The sequence below is a fragment of the Fringilla coelebs genome (assembly GCF_963513975.1).
Source record: "Fringilla coelebs genome assembly, chromosome: 9".
NCBI lineage: Eukaryota > Metazoa > Chordata > Aves > Passeriformes > Fringillidae > Fringilla > Fringilla coelebs.
Window position 1 is genome coordinate 3279434 of NC_140067.1, and position 22144 is coordinate 3301577.

Here is a 22144-nt window from a genome sequence, read left to right on the forward strand (position 1 = left end):
CATTTTGGACTCTAACAGAAGGGGACTGAGTATTCCATCTTCTGGGATCCTTCCCAGATGGCACAGGCAGACACTGTAGGTCTGCTCACACCACTTGGTTTAGGCTCCTAATGCCTCAGTTTGCCCATTCCTGGTGACAGCTCCCTGACTTGGAGCTCTAATGAGCACTGGAAATGTTGTGGCCAGGAGGTTACAGGTGAGAGGTCTACAGTCCCAGGAAAACCTAGAGATTACTTGCACCTAGTCTGGGTGAGGGAGGAGAGAGAGAAGATGCAAAATTGGAGGCACTTTAGTATTCACCACACACACAGAGCAGTAAATATGGACTTGGCTTCCTGATTCAGGGCAATGAAGCCAAAGTCTGGGATATATGGGAGCCCTTTATGTTCCAGTGAAATCACCCCGAGTGGGGAACTTCAGCCTAAGAAGTTAGTTCAACCACGTCTTTGCTGAGTTCACCCCAGGAGGTTTGGGTGCTCCAGCACTCTCCATTCCTGGCTTTCGGAAATTACAAATCCCCTGTAGATTTCATTTGATCCAGTAAAGTAAATCCTGAAAGGAAATGAGTATCATAATCTGTCACTCCAGGTTCATGAAGACTCACCTGTGCTGGACCATGAAACAGCAGCTGCACCTGCGTGAGAATCTTCTGGAACGTGGCATTAAGACAGATATCGGGGTGGTCGCTGTTGTTCAAGAGCTTGCCCATGGTGAAAATGGCCTCACTTCCTTGGGTCTGACATAAAGAGGAAAGAAACAGCAAAAAATTCCTTGCTGGAAATCAGGATGGGTCCTTGGACTTTGCTGAGCCTGTTTGTTGACATGACCTGAGCACACATCTCCCCGGGTGGGTGGGAGTCTCACACCTCCAACTTGATGGATGGAACAACAGTGGTGGATGAGCTGTTACTTGCTGAAAAAAAGTGTTTTGGGGGAAAATTGTCTCCAGTCATTCTCATTTTGCATGTGATTTTTCCTACATATGTTTCTAATCATTAAGAAATTCTGTAGCTTAAATAATGCTCTGAAAGTACGGTAACTGTTGGACTACATTCTGTTGTAACCTTATTGAATTTCACTTCTCTGGAAAAAATAATGGGATACTATATCTTGAAAAACAAATGGTAATTGCATTTTTAACAGAATGTTTCTCTTTGTGTTTCAAAACCTTCTGCACACAGTTAGACATCTAGCCAGGGAAGAAGGTACAAAGCATATGGGCCAATTTCTGTCTCTTGGCTGTTTAAGATGCCTTAATATTCAGGCAGTGATGTGTGCCTGTCCATGCAATATGGCACAATTTATCCATGTGGTATCCTCGAGCTCAGGTGAGGTGGTCAAAAGCTGTGTACTGTCATCAGGGATGTATTCAAGGAGAAATTGGGGGAAGATGGGTCTACATCCTGTTCCCTACTAGATGTGTGGGAGCACATCCTCTTATGAACTCAAATTGTATTATATGATCTGCAGAAGACCAAAGTTCCAGCATTCATAGTGCTGGCCAGAGGAACAGGTTCATCCTGCAGGTGACCAAGACCTTACAGATAAGGATCTTGTCAACACTGCAGAGATTGGCCTTGTCCAAAACCCTTTGCACTGCCCACGTGCCACGGCGATGTGACTTCCTCAGTGCTTTGGGGATTTGCACATCACCACGTGCTGAGAACTGGGTTGATTAAAGCCTGGCACCGAAATAGAATCACCATGTTTGATAACATGCTGGTGTTACTGTCTGCCAAGGTTAGGAGAGCCTTGGTAATACTGGAAGGCTCTTCCCTAATTCTTTATAAATCTGGCATGTTAAGAACTTTGTGAGGGGATGCATTTGGACATGTGAAGCTTCAAGGCAAAGGAATAGACTTGAGGTTTCTGACTGACAAGACACATGTGAGTACATGCAGAATGTGCTCCTCCTGCTAAAAATAACATTTCTCCTGTCAACCACGATGCACCCACCCCCACAACACCACCCAGAAGAACACATTAACACCTTGGCTTTGCACGTAGCCCGATTCACAGCAGCCACAAGTGGTAGAGGGATCTGCACTCTGTGCATGCTGACAAATCATATGGCACAGCGAGGAACAGAGGAGTGAAACTGGGCTAGCAGAAGTTGACGCCTTATCATCACAGTCCCTCTGAGCATGCTGTAGGCTGACACCTCCACCAACCGAGTCATCTCCCCGGTGCCAGGATGAGGAGCACGAGCCTGCTATCCTGATTTAGCCTCTGGTAAGCCAGGCTTGGCTTGCCACACCAGGAAGGCTGGAAGAGGAGCGTGGACGCAAGTGATGCAGGAGCACCGTGGGTGCGCCGGCATGAGGAGAAGCAAAGCACATCCAACCACTGCTGCTCACAGCTGTGCTATGGGGACATGTAAAATGTGCTTTATACACAAGGGATGTGAGATGTTTCTCTCATTGCTGTTCCCTGTTTGCTGCCTAATCCCATCTAAGAACCTGTAAATAATATTTCGAAGCAAGAAGGGTTGGGTTGCAGTAACTTTTGCCCCTAAAAAAGACTCCTGCCTTAGCCAAGGTGCAAGGCTGTCAGATAGCCTACTTGTGCTTCTAAGATAATGAAAGACAGGGACAGCAAAGCTTTTTTAAAATGGTCAAAGACTAGAGAATACCAGATTTTTTTCCCCCAATTATTGTTTCTTATCAAAAGCTGCACTTTTTTCCTTAAAAATTAAAGCTTTTTTTAAAGCTGAAGACACAGCATCCCTGCCTATGGCAGGAGGTTGGAACCAGAGGATCTTTAAGTTCCCATTCAACCCAAACCATCATAGGATTCTATGGCAGTAAAAATTGACCATCCTTCAGAATTTCTCATATTAAGTTCTAGGCAAATAATTTGAAAAGTCATTCTTTATAGTTTTGCTTTAGTATACATTTAGATTCTTTGTAAAAGTAAATTTTGTAAAAGAGAAAAAAAAAAAAAAAAAAAAAGGAAAGAGAGAGCTGGAACCAAGTTGTAGCTAAATATCAGCAGGTGACACAAGATTGATTCCAAGTCATAGAGGTCACTGTCAGTCCACTGCAGCCTTCCCCCAGGACAGTGTGAAGCTTTATTCAAAGGAGATTTTCAGAAAACCCAGGAGATCTAAATGCATAAGTTCCAATCCCACGGCAAGCACATGAGCCTATGTTCTCACTCTTGAAATTAAGCTCCTTTAACTCTCATTTGTGTGGCTGGGAGAGCCCTGGGTCCCTGCAGTCCTTCCCTTGTCTGAACCTCCCCTGACAGCTCTGGCAAAGCCAGGCAGGCTTTGGTGGGCACTGAAGGCACCCAGCCCTTTGCAGATGGTGCTTAGCACTTAACAGGATCAGCCCTCAGCCCCTTGTGTGGTGTCCATCACCTCAGATGCCTCAGCATCCCTGAAACTACGCGACGCCCACCACATGTGATCAGCCCCATAAGCTGCTTTCACCTCACCTCAAATGTTTGCTGTGCTGATAATCCCAGCAGGGTGTCTGTATAAAGGAGCCCCTTGTTCAGGGCAAAAGGGAGGAATGCTCTTCCATAAGGAAATCAGGGAGTTGACAGAGATGTAAAGCTAAAGGTTTGCAAGATTGCTTTTGCTTGGCCAAATGTTGTGAGGTTTCAGGGTTGTTTTTGGAGAACCTGGTGTTTAAAGTTAGTTATTCAGCAGGTGGTCTGGCAGCAGCTGTATATGGAAAAGCAGCTTCCAGTCAGCTATCAGCATTTTAGCTTTTTTTTGTTTCTTCTCCAGTCGTTGCTTACTCCTGTTTTAGCGAATGTAACACCAGAATCAAGTCCCTTCCTGGGATGAAAACCTGCGAGTTCATCAGCCAAGATGGAGCTTCAGTTTTGGCCTGATTTGGTGTCTCTCTTGAAAAAGCTGAATGGTCAGATGCTCTTGGTGGTTCTGGTCACATCTCTTTTGATTATTGACCTAGTGAAAAAGAGACGACCCAAGAATTTCCCTCCAGGGCCGCAGCTCTTTCCTCTCGTGGGAACCTTTGTGGACTTTAAGCAGCCCCTCCATCTTGCACTGCAGAAGGTAAGAGTTTCATGGACATTTTCCCTACTAACAATATCTTACCCTTCCATGACTCTCACCACCACACTGAGAAGCAGCAAGGGCAGCCTCTGCAGAGCTGGGTATATAATAACCACATGAGATAGATGACCCTTCTTGGTTTTATCTCTCACTATCACCTCCTCTTCCAGGGGAGTAGGATGGTCCAAGGAGAAAGAAACCCAAAACGGAGGACGATCTATATGTTCCTCCTCTTTCTTCTCATCCAACTGTGACCATGTCCTTCTGGACCCCAGAAAGGGCTCAGAAGGGCTGGGCCAGTCTGGGGAACAGGTGAAAAGTGCTGTGTGACAGCTGAACTGTTTGGAGATCACCTCTGGAAATTGTCCTGTCATTGTCTTTGCTCAGAGGCCAACAGTTCACCCCAACACATCTGAAAGAAACATTTAAACTCCTAAGTTATGTTCTGTGGCTTCTTCTGTGTTGCAGAAAGAGGCAGTGATCTCTCTGGGAAGAGCTTTGACTCCACCAGAGACAAAAAGAGAGAGATTTTATACATGCTGACTATTCCTCTCTGAAAAGGTGGAAGAAGTTCTGACATGCTGACTGCAAAAATCCTTTCTGGTGACTATTTGTATCTTGTTGTTGCTGACACCAGCAGGCTGTCACCAGCCTGTCTACTCTCAGGCCACCAGCATGGGTGGTCTCTGAGGGAATCCTTGGGGAAGGCTGAGGCAGCAAGTTCAGGATACACACAATTATTAAGAAAATGAATCCCATTTATTTACAAGCACACAATGACTGAGACACCCATTTGGTCCCAGGCTGCTTTCACGAGTCACCACAGCAGTTTGGGGTGACCCTGTGTGTCCTTTCATGTAGATTCATTCTAAGAAGAGGATGAGCTCCCTGACAGAGAGAAGATATGATCCCCCCTTTACCCTTATACATCTCAGAGGAGACACTAATACCAGCAAAGTCCATGCAAGGAAAATGGCTGCAATTTGGCCATAAATGCAGTCAGGCTTAAAATTAGAAGTACGTGTCTAGCAATAAGCAGTTAGAGCTCTTGTCTAAATGGGAGAGCTGGAGAAGAAACCACACTACTCGAGACACAAAGCTGATGAAAGGGATAATTTGTCGTGCTTTGCCCTCAGCAGGAAGAGCCTGAGTGTGGTGACCCAGGTGGTGGGACAGAAAGGGACAGAGCAGATGCCCATCAGTTACAAAGCAACTTACATCCTTGTTACAAGCCAAACTGATGTAAACACCTGGTCAAGCCCAGGTCACACCAGATAACAAATAAAAGCCATCCATCTTTCCCACACTACAGCTCTCCAGCCCTTTTTATGCCTTCTCCAGCCTTCATGGAGTAGCTGAGATTAGATGGGACCTGCGTGCTTGGGTTTGGGTTTCTCTAAAGTCCCCTTGCCTCAAGCAGGGTTAAATTCAAAGTCAGATTTCTCTGTTCAAGGTCTTGGCCTGGTGAGATTTGAAAATCCCCATCTTCTTGTTCTCAGAGGGCAATGGACTCTCTTTCAGCTTACGGGTCGGTATGGGAACATCTTCAGCGTGCAGTTTGGGAGTCTGACATTCGTGGTGGTCAACGGGTATCAGATGGTGAGAGAAGCTCTTGTCCACCAGGCTGAAATATTTGCTGACCGGCCAAATATTCCACTCCTCCAAGAAATATTTAGAGGCTTTGGTAAGCACAGCTACCAGGATTTTGGAACAAAACTTTCATCTCTTTGGAATGATAACTGCTAGAGGGAAGGAAACTGGTTGAATTTAACCCTTGAGAGCTGCACCTGTGAAAGCCTGCACAGGGGAAGGCAAGAATGGTAATAATTTCACAGGGGTATGTTTTAATCTCTGTGAGATTTAGGGATGAGGATGGGCTCAAAACCAGATTTTAATGAAAGAGGAGAAATAAATGCAAGCTGCCCAAAGATCGATACACTCTCAGCATTTCCCCTTGGTTTTCATTTCTCCTTTACTTTTCCTGCCTGGGTTGCACACAGCTCCAGAGACGGGGTGCTCCTGCCTGCAGCTCTGCCAACAGCGTGATAGTACTCAGAGTATTTTGGCTTACACCTTTTTTTCCCACGCAAAGTGACAAAGTAGCAGATTAAAGCAAATCCATAAAGCTAGATCTTTAGCATAAGCCAATTACTCTTGAGTTTTAATTCTCAGGCAAAGCCATAGCCCTTTCCACATCCACAAACTTTGTTTGCCTTGGTTTGGGGTTTTTGTCCATGATGAATGGCCGTTTCAGAGTCCTAACACTCACAAATGACCCAGGGAGAGGACTGTTCACCTGTTTTTTCCACCTACAGGGCTCATATCATCCAACGGGCACATATGGAGGCAGCAGAGAAAGTTTGCTTTAGCAACACTGAAAAGCCTCGCTGTAAATTTTGAGGAAAAAGTGCAAGAGGAGAGTCGGTACCTTGTGGAGACAATTGAGGAGGAGAAAGGTGGGGGTTAATGCACAGCACTGTGCTCAGAGCTTCCAGCTAAATGAATGATGAGACGCAAAACTCTTACCCCAGCACAGCTCCAAACGTGCAAAACATTTTTTCAGTACCTCAAAAATCTATCTTACACTTCCAGACTGTGCCTTTTAGCACTTATTTTAGACCTCAGGCCTCCTATTTCAGTTGTTCCTTATTAATATTAAGCAAATATATACTAGGTGGTTATTAAAACATGAGTGTTTACATGGCTAAGGAAGTGTTTCATGCATTCTTCGAAGGAATAAACGCAGTTCTACTGCTATCAGGCACTTCCACTCAGAGGCTTAGTTAACCTCTGCTTGTCCTTGGTTTTGCAAAGTATTTTAAAACTTGTTTAGTCAGGCTTTCCCTTTGTATCACACACAGATGAAGCGTGTGCCTTGCTCTTTTATGGTCCAGCTTTTAAAAACTGCCAGAGGGATATTAGTAAGAATAATTTGTATGTTGGTACATGGGTGATGTTGCACTTCAGCTTTAAATAGAAGCAGATGGGGTTGAGCTAATTCTATGGAGCTATATATAGTAAACAAGAAAGATCTAAAAAGGAATTGTGAAATTATATACTAAACTTGCTCCATTTTAATTGCTGTTGCACTGAACAGGCCAAATACTCCATGTTGCCAATTGATTATAGTCTTCTATAGTCCTAATCAATAAACTAATTAAGCTGCTGGTTTGGGCCTTTCTTCCCATTAGTAATGACAAATAGTGATCATGTCCATCACTCTAATATCTGAGCACCAGCCCAGTTTAATTACTTTCTTGAAGAGTGGAGAGAGCAGCAGTGCTGCGAGGAGTGCCTTGCATTTCAAAGTGATGCTCAACAGCAGCTCAGGGCTGGACTGGGCTTGTCACTGAGATCAGTCTCTTGTCACAGCAAGTGGCTCTCCAGGCTGCTGAAATGTGCCCAAGGAGATGAAGGTCTCTGCTCAGTAGCTCTCTCAGGGAACACAGATGGGACAAGCATCACATCACACTTCACTTTATAAATGGGCTCTATGGGCCACGTGAGCTATTGCTGGGGTTTACAGGTGGGCACAGAGATCTGCAACCCTTTCCCCTCTCTCCTCCAGCTCCCTTGATTTCTTCATGGTGCACAACTAAAGCCCAGGGCAGTGGTATTTTTGCAATATGGCTGTCCTGGGCTCCCTGCCCTGGGCAAAGCTTTGAGGGACCGTCTCCTGGTGTTTAAAATTGACACCAAACACAGGTTGGAGCAGGCAAAGTTGACAGCCATAGCATGGCATGCTGTCGGTTGTTTCCCCTGGAAAATGCTTCAGACCCTGCTTGGGCAGCTCAGTGCTAATGTCACTGCCAGCAGCCTGGGCTGCACACAGGACAGGATGCCCTGGTCCACAGTGCCCAGGCTCCAGCGGGATGCTGGAGGTGATGGGGGTGTGGGTACCCCAGGACATGGGGTGAAACCTGAACACCCCCATGGGTGAGGAGTAGGTCTCACCCTGATTCACAGCTGGGGATCTGATAGAGAATATGGTTTTGACTGAGACTGAACAGGGAAAACAAATGAAAGCTGTCTTTAGAATCATGGAATCATGGAGGGATTTATGTTGGAAAAGATCCTTAAGTTCATTGAGTCCAAACATTAACCCAGCACTGCCGTGTTCACCACTAAACCACGGCCCCAAGTGCCACATCCACACATCTGTCAAACACTCCAGGAATGGTGACTCCACCACTGCCCTGGGCAGCCCCTTCCAAAGCCTGCCATCCTTTCAAATGAAGACATTTTCCCTCATATCCAAAATCTCCTCTGGCACAACTCGTGGCTGTTTCCTCTTACCCCTTGTTCCTTGGGAGAAAAGACCAACTCACACCCCGTCACAACCTCCCTACAGACAGTTTCCTTTCCTTTTCTTTCCTCCAGGACAGCCCTTTGACCCTCATTACAAAATTAACAGTGCTGTTTCGAACATCATCTGTTCCATAACTTTTGGGAACCGCTTTGACTACCATGACAACCGTTTCCAGGAACTGCTGCACTCCCTGGCTGAAACGCTGCTGCTCATCGGAAGTTTCTGGGGCCAGGTAAAGCCACTTGGATGTTTTTCCAGCTTCAGCTGCATGGAACAGCTCAGAAACTGGGGTTTCTAGGGCACTGGTGTAATCTGCCTTTTCCTGTAGAAAAAGAGCCATGTTTAAAGGAAAATGACCAGGAGAATTGTTTTACATTAGGTTGGGTTTATACACAAAGCCTATCAGGAAAACAAGGAAATAAGTTAAAATTATTGGGACGCATGGAATTTAAAAAAAAAACACTACAGGACTGTGAAACCAATCTTATGCCTGACATAACCAAAAAACAATGGGAAAATCTTTAAAGAATCTACAAAATTTCTACAAAAAGAACTTTGTTTCTACAAAAAGAAGAACTAGTAACACTGTGAAAATTCCTATCTTTTTCCACACCCATATCCCAACAAATTTATTAAATAACTTCTATTTATGAAAAAAAAATCGAGATTCCAGGTTTAGAAACCAAATAGGTGGATTTGGTGATGTATTTTCTGCATGGCCACATACCATGGTCTGATCTCTGTCTCCTCCATGGGGACACACTAAGGGGCTCATCTGCATCTACCTCACCTGCAGCCACCTCACATTAGGAGGCAGCTTTGGCCATTCAATATTTGAGAACTTTATCAGGAGAAAATATCTGTCCAATTCTTTCTTGTTTGTACTTGTTTACACCTATGTAAGTAAATTTGTACAAATTGGACAGTTACAGCAAGGATGATTTTTTTCATGGTAGCAAGCAGAGTTAATCAATTAATTGAGAGTCCCATGCTCTCAACAATACCTGCTCTTTTCTAACTCAAAAAATGCTCTTTTGCTCTGTTTAATCTCTTACCAGCTCTATAATGCTTTTCCTTTGATCATGAGATGGTTGCCAGGACCCTTCAAGAAAATCTTCAGGCACTGGGAGAAACTTCAATATTTTGTGAAAGGCGTGATTGCAAAGCACAAGGAGGATTTGGACCAGTCTGAGGCAGGAGATTATATTGACTGTTACCTGAAGGAAATAGAAAAGGTAGGAAGTAAATAACCAAAACCACCTAAAGATTAACCCATAGAAGGAGCAGAGAAGATTCAGGGCTCTTTTGTCAAGGGAGTTCTTGCCTCACACATTGCCTTCCCCTCCCTACCTCTGCCACGTCAAACTTTAGCAGCAGCACAAGTCTGATCACTTAAAAAACACACAGATTTTTTTTTTTTCCCATTTGAAAGGATTTACACTTTGTCTTCCTCCCTTTTTCGTTCTGTCACACGGCGTAGGAGGACTCTCAGGGAACATGTTCATGTTTCTGTGAGCACTCGCACGCCTGTGTTTGCTATTGTGAAACTTGACATTTAAAAATGCTACCTGCTTTCAAGAGCCACTCTACAGCAACCAGGGTGTCTGTCAAAACAGTCCATAGGGCTTGAAATCCAGTGAAAGGCTGGAAATTTCCAAGCCCAGGTGTCGATAATAAAGGAGCAGTAGGACTTCAGTTACGCACAGGTGATTTTGGATTGGCTTTAAAAAGCATCCCCTCCAGAGTAAGAGCTTTCATCACCATGTTTTTCCTCCAAGTTTAAGGGTGACACCAGCTCCTATTTCCATGAGGAAAACCTGCTGTGCTCCACCTTGGACCTGTTCTTAACTGGGACAGAGACAACGGCGACCGCCATCCGCTGGGCTCTGCTCTACATGGCTGCGTACCCCCACATTCAGGGTAGGGCCACTGAGGGGTCCTTTGCTTAGCCCAAAATTAGGTAAGGGAAACTCAGGGAACAGAGTTATCCCAGCTCTGCCACATCTTGGATACGCCTGTGCCCCAGGTATCCTCTTGGGAACCTTTTGAAGACAAGTCTCAGGAGAAGCTGTTAAGGGAGCTGGGAGTGTTTAGGCCAGAAAAAAGGAGGCTCGGGGGGGACCTTCTCATGCTCTAAAACTCCCTCAAAGGAGGGTAAAACCAGGTGGGGGTAGGTCTCTTCTCCCAAGGAACAAGTGACAGGACAAAGGGAAATGTCCTCAGGTTGTGCCAGTAGAGGTTTAGGTTGGATATTAGGGAAAACTTCTTCACTGAAAAGTTGTCCAGCCCTGGAACAGCCTGCCCAGGGGAGTGGTGCAATCACCCTAGAAGCACTCAAAAGGAGTGAGGATGTGGCACTGTGGTGGCCTGGCAGTGCTGGTTTAACAGTTGGACTTGATCATTTAAGAGTGCTTCTCCAACCCAAAAAATTCTATGAAGAGGGGTATTTTGAATTTTTTTTTTTTTTTTGCTCCCTGTAGAGAAAGTGCAGCAGGAGATCGACGCCGTGGTCGGGCAGTGCCAGCAGCCCTCGATGGCTGACAAGGAGAAGATGCCCTACACCAGCGCCGTGCTAAGCGAGGTCCTGCGCATGGGCAACGTGGTGCCCCTGGGGGTGCCCCGCATGGCCACCAGCGACACCACCCTGGCTGGCTTCCACCTGCCCAAAGTGCGTGGGGACCACCAGCCTTCATCCTACTGGCCTTTTGTCCCACCAGAGCAGGGTCTTCAAGGCCCAAGCCCTGAATCTCACCTGGGGGGGAACCAACCAGCAGGATCTTATAGAAATATCACAATTATATAGAAAATACAAGCCCTCTTGATGGATTCTGTGGGGCTGTTATGGGTCTCACCTCCTTACAGAGGAGAATTGTGAGATCCTCATGGTGTTGGCTGTAATTGCCAGTTTTAAAAGGTTTATGCTTTAAATTTTGTAAAAGACACCCCCAGCACGCTATGGGTATAGAGGGAACATAGAAAAGCAAACAGTTTGGGTTTGTTAATTCTACACAATATTAATAATCATCTATTAAAAGTAGCACTTGATGAAAGGCAGATAATGAGTATTGTTTCACACACACTGTTCTGCATTTACAAAAGCAAATATGAGATTTATATATAACTGGTCTCTTCCCTCTATATGACTGGTTGCAATGAGGCAAATTTAAAAGGGCATTTCCAGGCATTTTCCTCCACATTGATTAGAATATTTCTCTTGCTGATGGAGAATGTGAAGATAAACCGGATCCGTTTTTTTTCTAAAAAAACACATTTAAACAAATCAATTGAAAATTACTTGATAAAATTGCTTCAAGGTCCTATGGGAATGCAGTGCTACCAATTTAAAGTTGGTTTGCATTAGCATCACCTGTTACTGAAGCTCAGGATGCAGATCAACACTCAGTGATCTGTAAATACACACACACAAGTGAACGATCCTGCAGGCATTCACCCTAATTACGTAGCTTAGGGGGGGGAAAAAAAGCTCCGTTTTGCCCTTAAAACAGTGTAGTTTACAGAGCTAATAATAGCCCAGTCTGACAACATTTCGGCTCCTCTCCGCCGTGTCATCGGCCCTTTCTCCACCTCTCGCAGGGCACCACCCTGATGACCAGCCTGACTTCGATAATGTTCGACAAAAACGTGTGGGAGACTCCAGACACCTTTAATCCTGAACATTTCCTGGAAAACGGCCAGTACAGGAGGCGGGAGGCTTTTCTGCCCTTCTCTGCAGGTAGGGTGATGGATGGGGAGGTGGCTTTTCTTTTTGCAGGGCTTTTATTTCTTCCCCAAGACACTGCTACACTGCTTATAGAGTCGGGGGTACCACTCCTGTTCAGCTTCCAGCCCATCCCCACAGTGAAAATCCCAGTCACAGTTAATAGAGGCTGCTTGGAGCGGGGAGGAAATCAATTTGTTACTGCAGGATTAAAAAAAAAAAAAAAAAAGAAAAGAAGAAAAAAAAAGGAAAAGGCTTTTTCTTCTTGCAGAAGTTACATAACTGGGTTGTTCAGACAGTTTCCGCTCCTCGCCTCTCGGAACAGGCGGAGTTTGCTCGGCAGTAAACTTCTGGGAAGGCTCGAGCAGATTGTGTGGGTGAACATTGCCACCTAACCTTTCCAGGAAGAAAAGCCGCCGCAGCCTGTGCGAGGCGCCGCGGGCCGGAGCAGCCTCGGAGCTGCCTGGGGCTCGCTCGGGACTCCGTCGGGTTCTTTGTGCTCCTTTTCCAGGTAAGAGGGCTTGTCCCGGGGAGCAGCTCGCCAGGACCGAGCTCTTCATCTTCTTCGTGGCCCTGCTGCAGAAGTTCACCTTCCGGGCCCCGGCAGAGGCCGCGCTGTCCTTCGCCTTCACGCTCAGCCTCACGCGCTGCCCCAAACCCTTCCAGCTCCGCGCCGTGCCCCGGCACTGAGCCAGGCCTGGGCTGCCCCACAGCCCCCGCTGGCCCCACGAACCGGGGAATCCCCTTCTCCTGACCGCCCCAGAGGTGTTGGGCTGGAATGATGGGCCCTGGAGGTCCAGCACCGCCAGCATCTGGGTGGCAGGGAAGGGCACAAGGGCCCCATCCTGCCCGCTGCAGCAAACACAACCCTTGTGGCTCTTCACCTCATTCCTGCTCCCCGCTACCAGTCTGACAAAATGCATGGATTTAAAAGCCTTATTCCCTAATTTCCACTGTCAGCAATTCCCAGGAAGGTGTCTGCTAGCTGCAAAAACATGGTTTGATGTTGACTTTTCCACGGGGAACATGTCCAATACTCAGAGACCACTTAGCAGCCCCTTACGCTGCAGCACCCAAATAGCCAAGGGCTCCTGAGGTGTCCCTGCTCAGAGCAAGCTGCTGGCCTTGGACGCAAGCTCTGGACTCAGGACTCAGCATCAATTTGGGTTTTCAGGTGGCCACAGCCAATCCTGAGCTTCAGGTGGGCTTGGGCTCAGGGTGGTGGACATTCCCTCCAGCACCACATTGCTGCTGTGTGATGGAAATCACAGAATCAAGGAATAGTTTGGCTTGAAAGGGACCTTAAAGAACAACCCCTCTGCCATGGGCAGGGACACCTTCCACAAAATCAGGTTGCTCCAAGCCCCATCCAGCCTGGCCTTGGACACTTCCAGGAATAAAATACATCTAAGCAGAGGTCTCTGCAGCAGCAGCAAGCATTTTGCATCTCAAAGAGTATATGGGAATTTTTAATTAGGGGGCTACAGGGGAGTAGAAGCTGTTTCTACCAAAGCCCAACCAAGTGGGATGGCACAAGGAGCTGTGCTTCCAGCAGGTCTGGAAGGGCTATAACAATAAGACACAGCAGTTTTATATTAGAAAAGCAAAAGGTTTGTGCTAGTAAAATACAAATCAGAAAAGCTGCAACAAAATAATCCCCTGGGGCTGCTGGGGGGCAGTTCACCTGAAGCACAGCAGAAAGGGAACAGAAGAGAGTTGGAAGGGTCATGCCCATGGTGGCTCAGGTGGCCCTCAGGAAGGAAGTGTTGGAACAGTGGTTTTGTGGTGGGAAGTCACGAGTTCAGCACTTCCCCTCTGCTTCTGGCAAAAATTTGTGTCTGTGTGACCAGCAAGGACATAGCAGGGGGCCGAGGAAGCAGCTGGGACAGAGCACCCTGCACCATGGACACAGCTTCTTCCTATGCCAGGCCTCTTTGGATAAGAGTTAATTCAATATGCAACTTGTAGAGAATTTTTCCATTTATGTGACCAAGCATTTGTGCTTAGAAATGCTGTCTCGTGTGTGCTTCAGTTTGGACTGTACTCACTATAGCAAAGATTCTTCTTCTTCTAGTTTTTTTTGCTTCTTACCTTTCATAAGTGACTTTTCTGTGGGTACCCACGTAGGATATGAAATAGTTAACAGAAAAAGAGGATTACATCGAGTTTAATTTCCACTGGTTTTCTCCTCTGTCCTCGGCAATAGCGGCTTTGCTGCGGTACAAAGCAATCCCTGTGTAGTGGCAGATTTATGCCACAGGGGAGAGTCCTCTGCACATCACATCCCTGCCACACCGGGCACACGGGGATTCTGTCACTGAGCTGTCCTTCCGACTGATCACTTTAATCCTATTCGTTTTTAATTATTGTTTCACAGTCACGGGCTCCCATGTTGTGTTTTTGTCTTTGTAAAAGAGAAAACATAAAAGATACAGGGACTTTTTTTCACCTATGAAGTCTTCAATGCCACTCAGGACTAGGCACTGGCGTCTCTCCATTTTTGTGTTTGTTCTGCTGTAGGTCTGACCTCTGGCTTGTGGCTGCAGCTTGTGTTATTTGCACTGGCTTAACAAATAAATATTGATCTCTCCTTCATTTCCAAGTTGTGTTTCTTCATTACTTTGGGGGTTTCTCCCCTACTTCTGGAGAGAATAAATTATTGAAGTGATCTTTTTCTTTTTTTTTTAATTAATTGCAGTGATGCCATACCTTAAAGGCAGGAGACATGAACTTGTTTAATTTTCAAGTGGATCCTCTCATGTCACTGCTGGTGAACACATGCATTTTCAGGGGCTCATGCCTAAGTGTGCTTAAAAACCAGAGATTAAAAGAGATATTCTCAAAAACAGGCCTCTCCCCTTAAAATTCCACAGTAAAACAGAGATTTGACTTTTCCAGCTTCCCAAGTGTAAGGTTATGGAGAACATGTGTATGGCATCACTACAGTTTCTCTGCTGCACCTCTGTGTCTTGTCATCAGCACTGGACAATAATCCCAACAGCCACAACTGATGGCCCCAAAAGAGAGAAAAGACACCCAAAACCTCTCCCAGAGCAAGAGGAGGCAGCTGATGACTGCAAGGGGCTGTGGCAGAACCACATGGTGCAGGGGCAGAGTGCTGCTGCTTCCCTGCTTCTTTCACAGTAAAACACAGCAAGCACATAAAAATTCCATGTGGCCCATGTGCATGATCACCTCCCTAACCCAGAGCTGCTCCTGGGTGGGAAAATGCAGCGCATTCTGCTGCCAGCTCCCACCAAAGGGCCCCAGCCTGCAGAGCTGGGCATCTGCATCGGCTTCTCAGCACCTTCACCAGCTCAGTGGGGCTTTGGGAGCAGCTTCACCATGGGCTGTGACCCAAAGGACAAGGCAAGTGGGAAGGGATGGCTGGAGAGCTCAGGGCATGGCCAGAGCCAGCTGCTCTGCCTGCACTCGTCTGGTGGAGATCAGAAAATGTTGGTGCTCAGGAAGTGCTGAGTTCCGGGACAGCTGTTCACTTCCAGCCCACGTCACCCAGACACACGGAAACACGAAACTCAGTCAGATGGTTTGGGAAAGGTTGGGCAACCTTATCTCGGGTGTCCCCTGAGACCCAGGGCTTGGCCTGGGACTATTTGTACCAGGAAGCGAGCTGCTGTAAACAAGGAAAGCACGAGGCTCTCGGAGCAGCTGGAGACTCCCCGGCACTGCGAATCTGAAACTGGGACATAGCACGGTGAGGGCACCTGGGAAGGAGGGAGCAGGGTCATCCTGGGAGATGGGTTTGTGGGAGCTGCGTGCTCAAACTGCCAGGTTTTAATCTCAGTCCCACAAAGCTCACTTCTGTCCTTTAGACAAGGGCATGGAGCACTGGGGTTTAGTAAAGTACTGAGGGGAAGCTGGAGGGGAAGGGGGAAGCTGGGAGTGTTCTGGTTTGTGGTGGGTTTGTTTTAAATCAGATCAGAGGGAATGTTTCAGTTTCATCAAGAAGGGGTTTAATCCTTTCTGAAAGCTGGGAAAGCAGGAGTCTGAATGTAGCCCCAAGAGCAGGCTGCAAAAGCCACTCCCTGCTGTTCTGTGTTTGCACCCACAGCTGTGCCAGCACATCATCCATCTCCCCCTGGCCCTGGGGGCCTCAGTGGTGCCTGAGCTCAACCTGCCTGACCTGCTGTGGGACACGTCCCTGCAGAGCCCCACCATCCAGCCATGCTGCACTTCTTCTGGGACAGCATGTCTCTCCAGACATTCCTCATCTTTCTCTTCATCTTCCTGCTCATCGCAGACTACATGAAGAACAGAAATCCAAAGAATTACCCTCCCGCTCCCTTCCGCCTGCCCTTTTTGGGGCACATCTACCTGTTAGATTTCAAAGATCCTGCGGTCGCAGTGCAGAGGGTACGTAGGTGGTGAGCAGCATGGGGAAGGAGGGATTGCAGCTACTCATCCCCAGCCATGGAGGGAAAGGAATAATCCAAACCCTACAGATAGTGAAGGCAAGCAGGAGGTTTGCCTGCCTGTGACATTTACCTGAGTACAAGCAGGGTGATAAGTGTGGAGTGATTCCACGGGCAAAGGTCACAGCACAATCCCACAGGTGCAGTCACAGATGTACAAACCCGACAGGTCTGAGTGGGGGCTGGAATGGGGTGAAATAAAAACTGGAAAAACATAGGACTGAAAAATCAAACCTGGTAAGGTTTGCTTGATTTATGGCCAATTAACATAATCTCCCAATCACTGATTCAGGAAAAGAGGAATAAAAAACCTGTGCCCTCAGGCAGAGTGCACCCATTCTGTTTCCCCTCCCACTGTTCCCTTATTTTTACCCATGTCCCTTGACAGGGGTGTCCTGGTCTCACCAGGAACATTGATTGCAAATGAAAACCCCTTTTGTTTATGTCCCCTCCTAGCTAATTAACAGATATGGTGACATCTTCAGCATGCAGATGGGCAGCATGAAGTTTGTGATAGTAAGTGGGATGCGGCTGGTGAAGGAAGTGCTCGTAAACCAGGGGGACAAGTTCCTGAACCGCCCTGACATTCCCATCGACGAGGAGATCTTCAGCAAGCTCGGTGAGTTACCCCTCAAGACGTGCCTCAGCTGCAAGGTCCAAGCCTCGACCCTGCAGAGGTCTGAGTCAGCTGGAGACAAGGCAGAGAGAGCCCTGGAGCTCTTCTCCCTCAGTGGGAGATGGGCCCTGGCTCACAGGAGTGTTCCTGCCAGGACTGATCTCCTCCAGCGGGCACCGGTGGAAGGCACAGAGGAGGTTCACCCTGACCACGCTCCGGAACTTCGGCCTGGGGAAGAGGAGCCTGGAGGAGCGCATCCAGGAGGAGTGCCGATACCTCGGGGAGGTGTTTAGGGATGAACAGGGTGAGTGCCATGGCCCTCAGCAGCTGTGAAGGCAGGAACTGGTAGGGCCTGCTATAATTTCACTGCATGCTGAAAAATACCGCACCTTGCAAGTGATGCTACAACACTGCCAGCATCCCTGCTCCTTCCTGCAGGTGCTTTGCCTTCCAACTGGCTGGGGAATGCAGCCAGGCAACACCCACAGCATTATTCACAGCCCACCTTCAGTCTACTCCTCTCTGGGAAATACCATGTGTGCATAAATGCTGATGTTTCCAATGAATTCAAATGACATCCTGCAGACCTTGTTTTCAGACGTAAACAAACATCGCCATACTGGGACCACTGTGGTTTGTCCTGCCAAGCTTGGCCAGCTCATGGGGTCAGCCAGGCACCCCAGGACAGTGCCTATTAGGGGCCACTCATTTAATTCATATTTCTTGACTACTTTACCTCTGGCATGTGTTTTCTTCTTTTCTGAGAAGAATGGAAGAGAACTGATCTTTCTCTTCTCCAGGGAATCCTTTCAACCCTCAGCTGAAAGTCACTAATGCTGTTGCAAATGTCATCTGCTCCCTCATCTTTGGCAATCGGTTTGAATACCAAGATGAGGATTTCCAAAGACTGCTGAAACTGATGAATGAAATGACTGCCCTCCATGGAGCTGTCACATCCCAGGTACAGCACTCCTGCCACCAACTCGGGCATAGTTTCTTCTCTGGAGTCAATCTTAAAAGTCACAGTTGTCATCACGAGAGCAGTCATTCCCTATTCCTTTGCACAGGCTAGATTTGCCTGTCATTTCTTTCTTCCTTCTGTTTAACCTGTGCCATGCTCACACTGCTCTCTCTCATCCAAAATCACTTTTCCTGTCCACTGATTGCCAACCTGCCTGCTGAAATAGTGGGTAACACATAAGTTACCCCATAATGAGAATTCTGCTCTTCTGGAGCTGAGCTCCAGAAATTCAGCAAGAGCAATCGCAGGCTGAAGTCTTGATGTCAGGAGAGTTTTAAAGTCCTTTTTTCAACTTGGCTTTCTCCTTTTGTGTTCAAAGCTGTACAACAATTTCCCATCTATAATGAAGTACTTACCTGGAGCCCACCAAACCATTTTTAAACACTGGAGGTTATTGAAAAAATTTATGCAAGAGCAGATCAACAAACACAAGGAGGACTGGAACCCCTCAGAGATCCGGGACTACATTGACAGCTACCTGCTGGAGATCTCCAAGGTCAGCAATTGGGAGAAAACCCTCCTGGAGTGGTGCTTAGAAATCAGAAGGGATGGGAAATGAGCCCAGAGCTCATCTCTGAGCTGCCTGTGTAGCTTTTAATGAGCTCAGGACAGACATCAGGTTCAGCCATGCATCAGCAGGATGGGGATGCGAGGGGTCAGCAGCTTCAGCCAAAGTCCTTGGGGTGGTCTGGACCAAGCCTGGTGCCAGGACACCCTCACTGTTTCTGTGTCACTAACACTCCTTCTCCTGCAGGACCAAGACAGTGACACCTTCCAGGAAGAATGCCTCGTGGCCTGTTCACTCGACCTGATGTTTGCTGGGACTGAGACCACCTCCTCAACCCTCCGCTGGGCTTTGCTGTTTATGGCCACACACCCAGAAATTCAAGGTACAATTAACAAAAAGGTGTTTTGCCTGCCTTTTATCCCTCATAGCTTTGTGAGAGACCAGTCGGGAGTGTTCCCACACTCACATAAGAAGTCCCTTGGTAGACCCTTACAGCAATAACCTTGTATTGTTCCATGGGTTTTTCTCTGGGCTCATTCCTGCTCTTTCCCAGCCCGAGTGCAAGCTGAGATCGATGCGGTCATCGGCCAGGCACGGCCACCGGCCCTGGAGGACAGGAACAACCTGCACTACACCAATGCTGTCATCCACGAAGTGCAGAGGAAAGGCAACGTTATCCCTTTCAACGTGCCAAGAATGGCATCAGAGGATGTCTACGTGGATGGCTACTACATCCCAAAGGTAAACTCCAAAGTGCTGGCACTCCAGGGACACTCCCAGCTCCCCAGGAACGGTGCCAGGCCAGGTCCCTCCTGTGCAGACACTGTCCCTGCCCTGTCCAGAGTTCACTCCTGCTGAACATGGATTTTTTCCAACCAATGTTCTCCAGCTCCCTGGATAATGCCCCACCTGACACATGCCAGGTTCCAGCTCTTACAGGGACTTTAGCCCAAGATTACAACAGATGAAAATGATGCTAAAGAGGGAAAATGCAGTTATGTAACTGCACTGCCAAACAGACAAGTAGAAAATCTGGGTGTTGCACAAATAATTTCAGTAGAATTTGATTAAGGATGTTCTTCATGGAGAGGAGACTGGAAGATAAAACTGCCCCTCCTGCTGTCAGTACCAGAGAAAAGTGTGATTTCTTTTTCTTTTTTCCTCTTAGGGCACTGTTATGATGACAAATTTAACCTCTCTGCTGTTTGACAAGAATGAGTGGAAAACCCCTGATACTTTTAACCCCGAGCATTTTCTGAAGGATGGGAAGTTCTGGAAAAACGAGTATTTTCTACCATTTTCTACGGGTAAGATTTGCTGAATTACGGTGCATGTGGGCTTGGGTTTCCAACTGCAGCGTGGAGACAGAGAGGAAAATAGCAATGGAAAGGGCAGACACACCCTGGGAGGTGCTGCTCAAAATGCTCCCATTGCCTCCCCAAAGCACCACAACCACAGTTGGAGCCCTCTTCTGTCTTTCACGTGCACAGAAGAGAAATGAGGATGAATAAAAAAACCATGTAAATTCCAGAGATCTTAGGAACATCTTCACTGAGGCCATTGCTCTGCTCCCACATGGCTGAGCTCCCCAGGGGCCTCACTGTGGCCACCACAGGGTTCCCCACCCCGCAGCTTCCATGGGGAAGTTTCTTTTAGCACCTGCTTTTACACCAGCACCACACATCTCTGGTAGCTCTCTTAGGTGAGCTGTCCCAGCATGGGCACATCCAGGTCGTGTGTGTGTGTATAAAAAGTCATGCAGTTTGGGGGCAGACCATGGGGTAATGTCTAAGTATTTACTGGGAAGCTTGGTTTGTGTTGAAAAACTCATCCAGGAATGGGGTAACAGCTGGACCATGGCCCTAAGGACAAAAAGCACAATCTGAGGATGCTGTGGGTTGCTGTCTCCACAGGGAAGCGTGCCTGCCTGGGCGAGCTGCTGGCCCGTTCCGAGCTCTTCCTCTTCTTCACCTCCCTGCTCCAGAAATTCACCTTCCAGGCACCCCCTGGCACCACACTCAGCCTCCAGCCCATGCTAGGCATTGCAATAGCCCCACAGCCCTACAAGATCTGTGCTGTGCCTCGCTAGGGAAACCTTGGCCACCATCCTCACATGGAAAATCCTGTGTCAGGGGTGCTGAAAACAAGCTCTTGACAGCTCTAGAGGGTGGTTAATTTCTTTCAAAGCAATTTTAAAATCTTTTTTTTTTCACAATTAGACCTTGAACTCTGTATCCCATGATGGTATGATCATGGGATCCATCTGGGAGCTTCCAGGGCATTATTAGGCTTGCCCTATGGCACTGTAAATTAATGAGGGGCTTGGGGATTTCTTAATTTTGTGATGGATGGCCATGGCTCACCTTGGCAAAATGAGGGACACTAGAGACTGCACTGTGGAGCCACCCACTGTGGCTGGGTACAGTGGGAGGGCAATACCAGCCTTTGTTCTATAACATTAACACTGGTATTAATTTGGTATTTCCTTAATATGTACTAATTAAAAAAAAAAAGTCACTCTCTAACACTTGTCTCATACATAATAAATCTTTATCAAAGTATTTTTGTCATGACCTGTTCTGCAAAGTGAAGACCAACACAGGCCATGTCCAGCAGGGGTGGTAGGCTTTGGCCATGCCCTGTGTCTCTGTCCCTGCACTGCAAGAGGTTGGCACTGTAAAAGCAAAGGCAATTCCTACAGAAGTGATGGAAAAAATGACCCTGGCAGCACAGCTAGAATTACAATATGCAAAATCCTCTGTTTACCTGCCCAACATCATGGAGTGGCTGGTGTGTCCAAGGGCAGTGGGGTGAGCTCCAGCAACACACACTGCAGTTCAGCTGTACTCAAATCTGAGGAGGAAAAGGGTGCCTTGGGAAATAACAGCAACAAGTTACTATTTTGAACCATCATCTACACAATGAAACAGTCCCATGATTGGCAACCAATGGTTAACACCAGTAAATGCACTGAACTGGGAAACAGCTGCACCCCATAGGAGCCTGTTGAGACCTCCAGGCAGAAGCTGCAGCTCCTGGGAGCAGGATGGGAAATCAGGAAATCAGCACAGCACCAGGAACACACACCTCCAGCTCCTGCTCTCCTGCTGAGGAAATGAGCAGAGAGGAATCTTTTCCTCTTTTCAATTTTCCCTGGAGTACAGCTCACCTCTTCTAAGAGTAAGTATATTTCTCCCAGGTGAACACAGCTTCTGGCACAGCTCCTTCAGCACTGGCTGGGTGGGGGTTCTGCCACCTCCTCTGATTTTCTGTGCCAGTGGAAACAACAGTTTAGGCTGAGATACTGCTCCTGGTACTTGAGGCTGTTCCACAGATCCAGTAAGGTGGAGAAATGAGGACACATGGTGAGACACAAACCAGTCCATGTAATAAATGCAGACTTATCTCACTCCTAGGGAGAACCTGGTCAGCCCCAGCCCTACACCCCTCCTCTCCTCATGCCAGCTGCCCTCCAACCTGCTGCTGGCATGGGCTCCCACACCTCCTCTTTC

At 47.4% G+C, this 22144-nt stretch overlaps 2 protein-coding genes across 3 annotated transcripts; both read left to right on the plus strand.

The window, feature by feature from the left end:
- Nucleotides 1-3820: 3820 nt before the first annotated feature.
- On the plus strand, nt 3821-14649 carry LOC311156734 (cytochrome P450 2J2-like; the record flags this gene model as incomplete). Its single annotated transcript, XM_084210952.1, has 9 exons — nt 3821-4027; nt 5549-5711; nt 6343-6483; nt 8408-8568; nt 9395-9571; nt 10121-10256; nt 10817-11004; nt 11931-12069; nt 12566-14649. 9 exons carry the CDS (start codon nt 3821-3823, stop codon nt 12742-12744), a joined length of 1491 nt encoding a protein of 496 aa, XP_084067078.1. The 3' UTR covers nt 12745-14649.
- Nucleotides 12413-21205, plus strand: LOC311157173 (cytochrome P450 2J2-like). 2 transcript variants are annotated; one of them, XM_084211641.1, is made up of 10 exons: nt 12413-12565; nt 16127-16428; nt 16944-17106; nt 17258-17407; nt 17904-18064; nt 18444-18620; nt 18879-19014; nt 19186-19373; nt 19801-19939; nt 20546-21205. In XM_084211641.1, the coding sequence occupies exons 2-10, from the start codon at nt 16240-16242 to the stop codon at nt 20719-20721; spliced, it is 1479 nt and encodes a 492-aa protein (XP_084067767.1). In that variant the 5' UTR covers nt 12413-12565; nt 16127-16239; the 3' UTR covers nt 20722-21205. The 2 variants fall into 2 exon arrangements, with proteins under 2 accessions (XP_084067767.1, XP_084067766.1); XM_084211640.1 differs by lacking the exon at nt 12413-12565 and adding an exon at nt 15616-15769.
- Nucleotides 21206-22144: the final 939 nt, after the last annotated feature.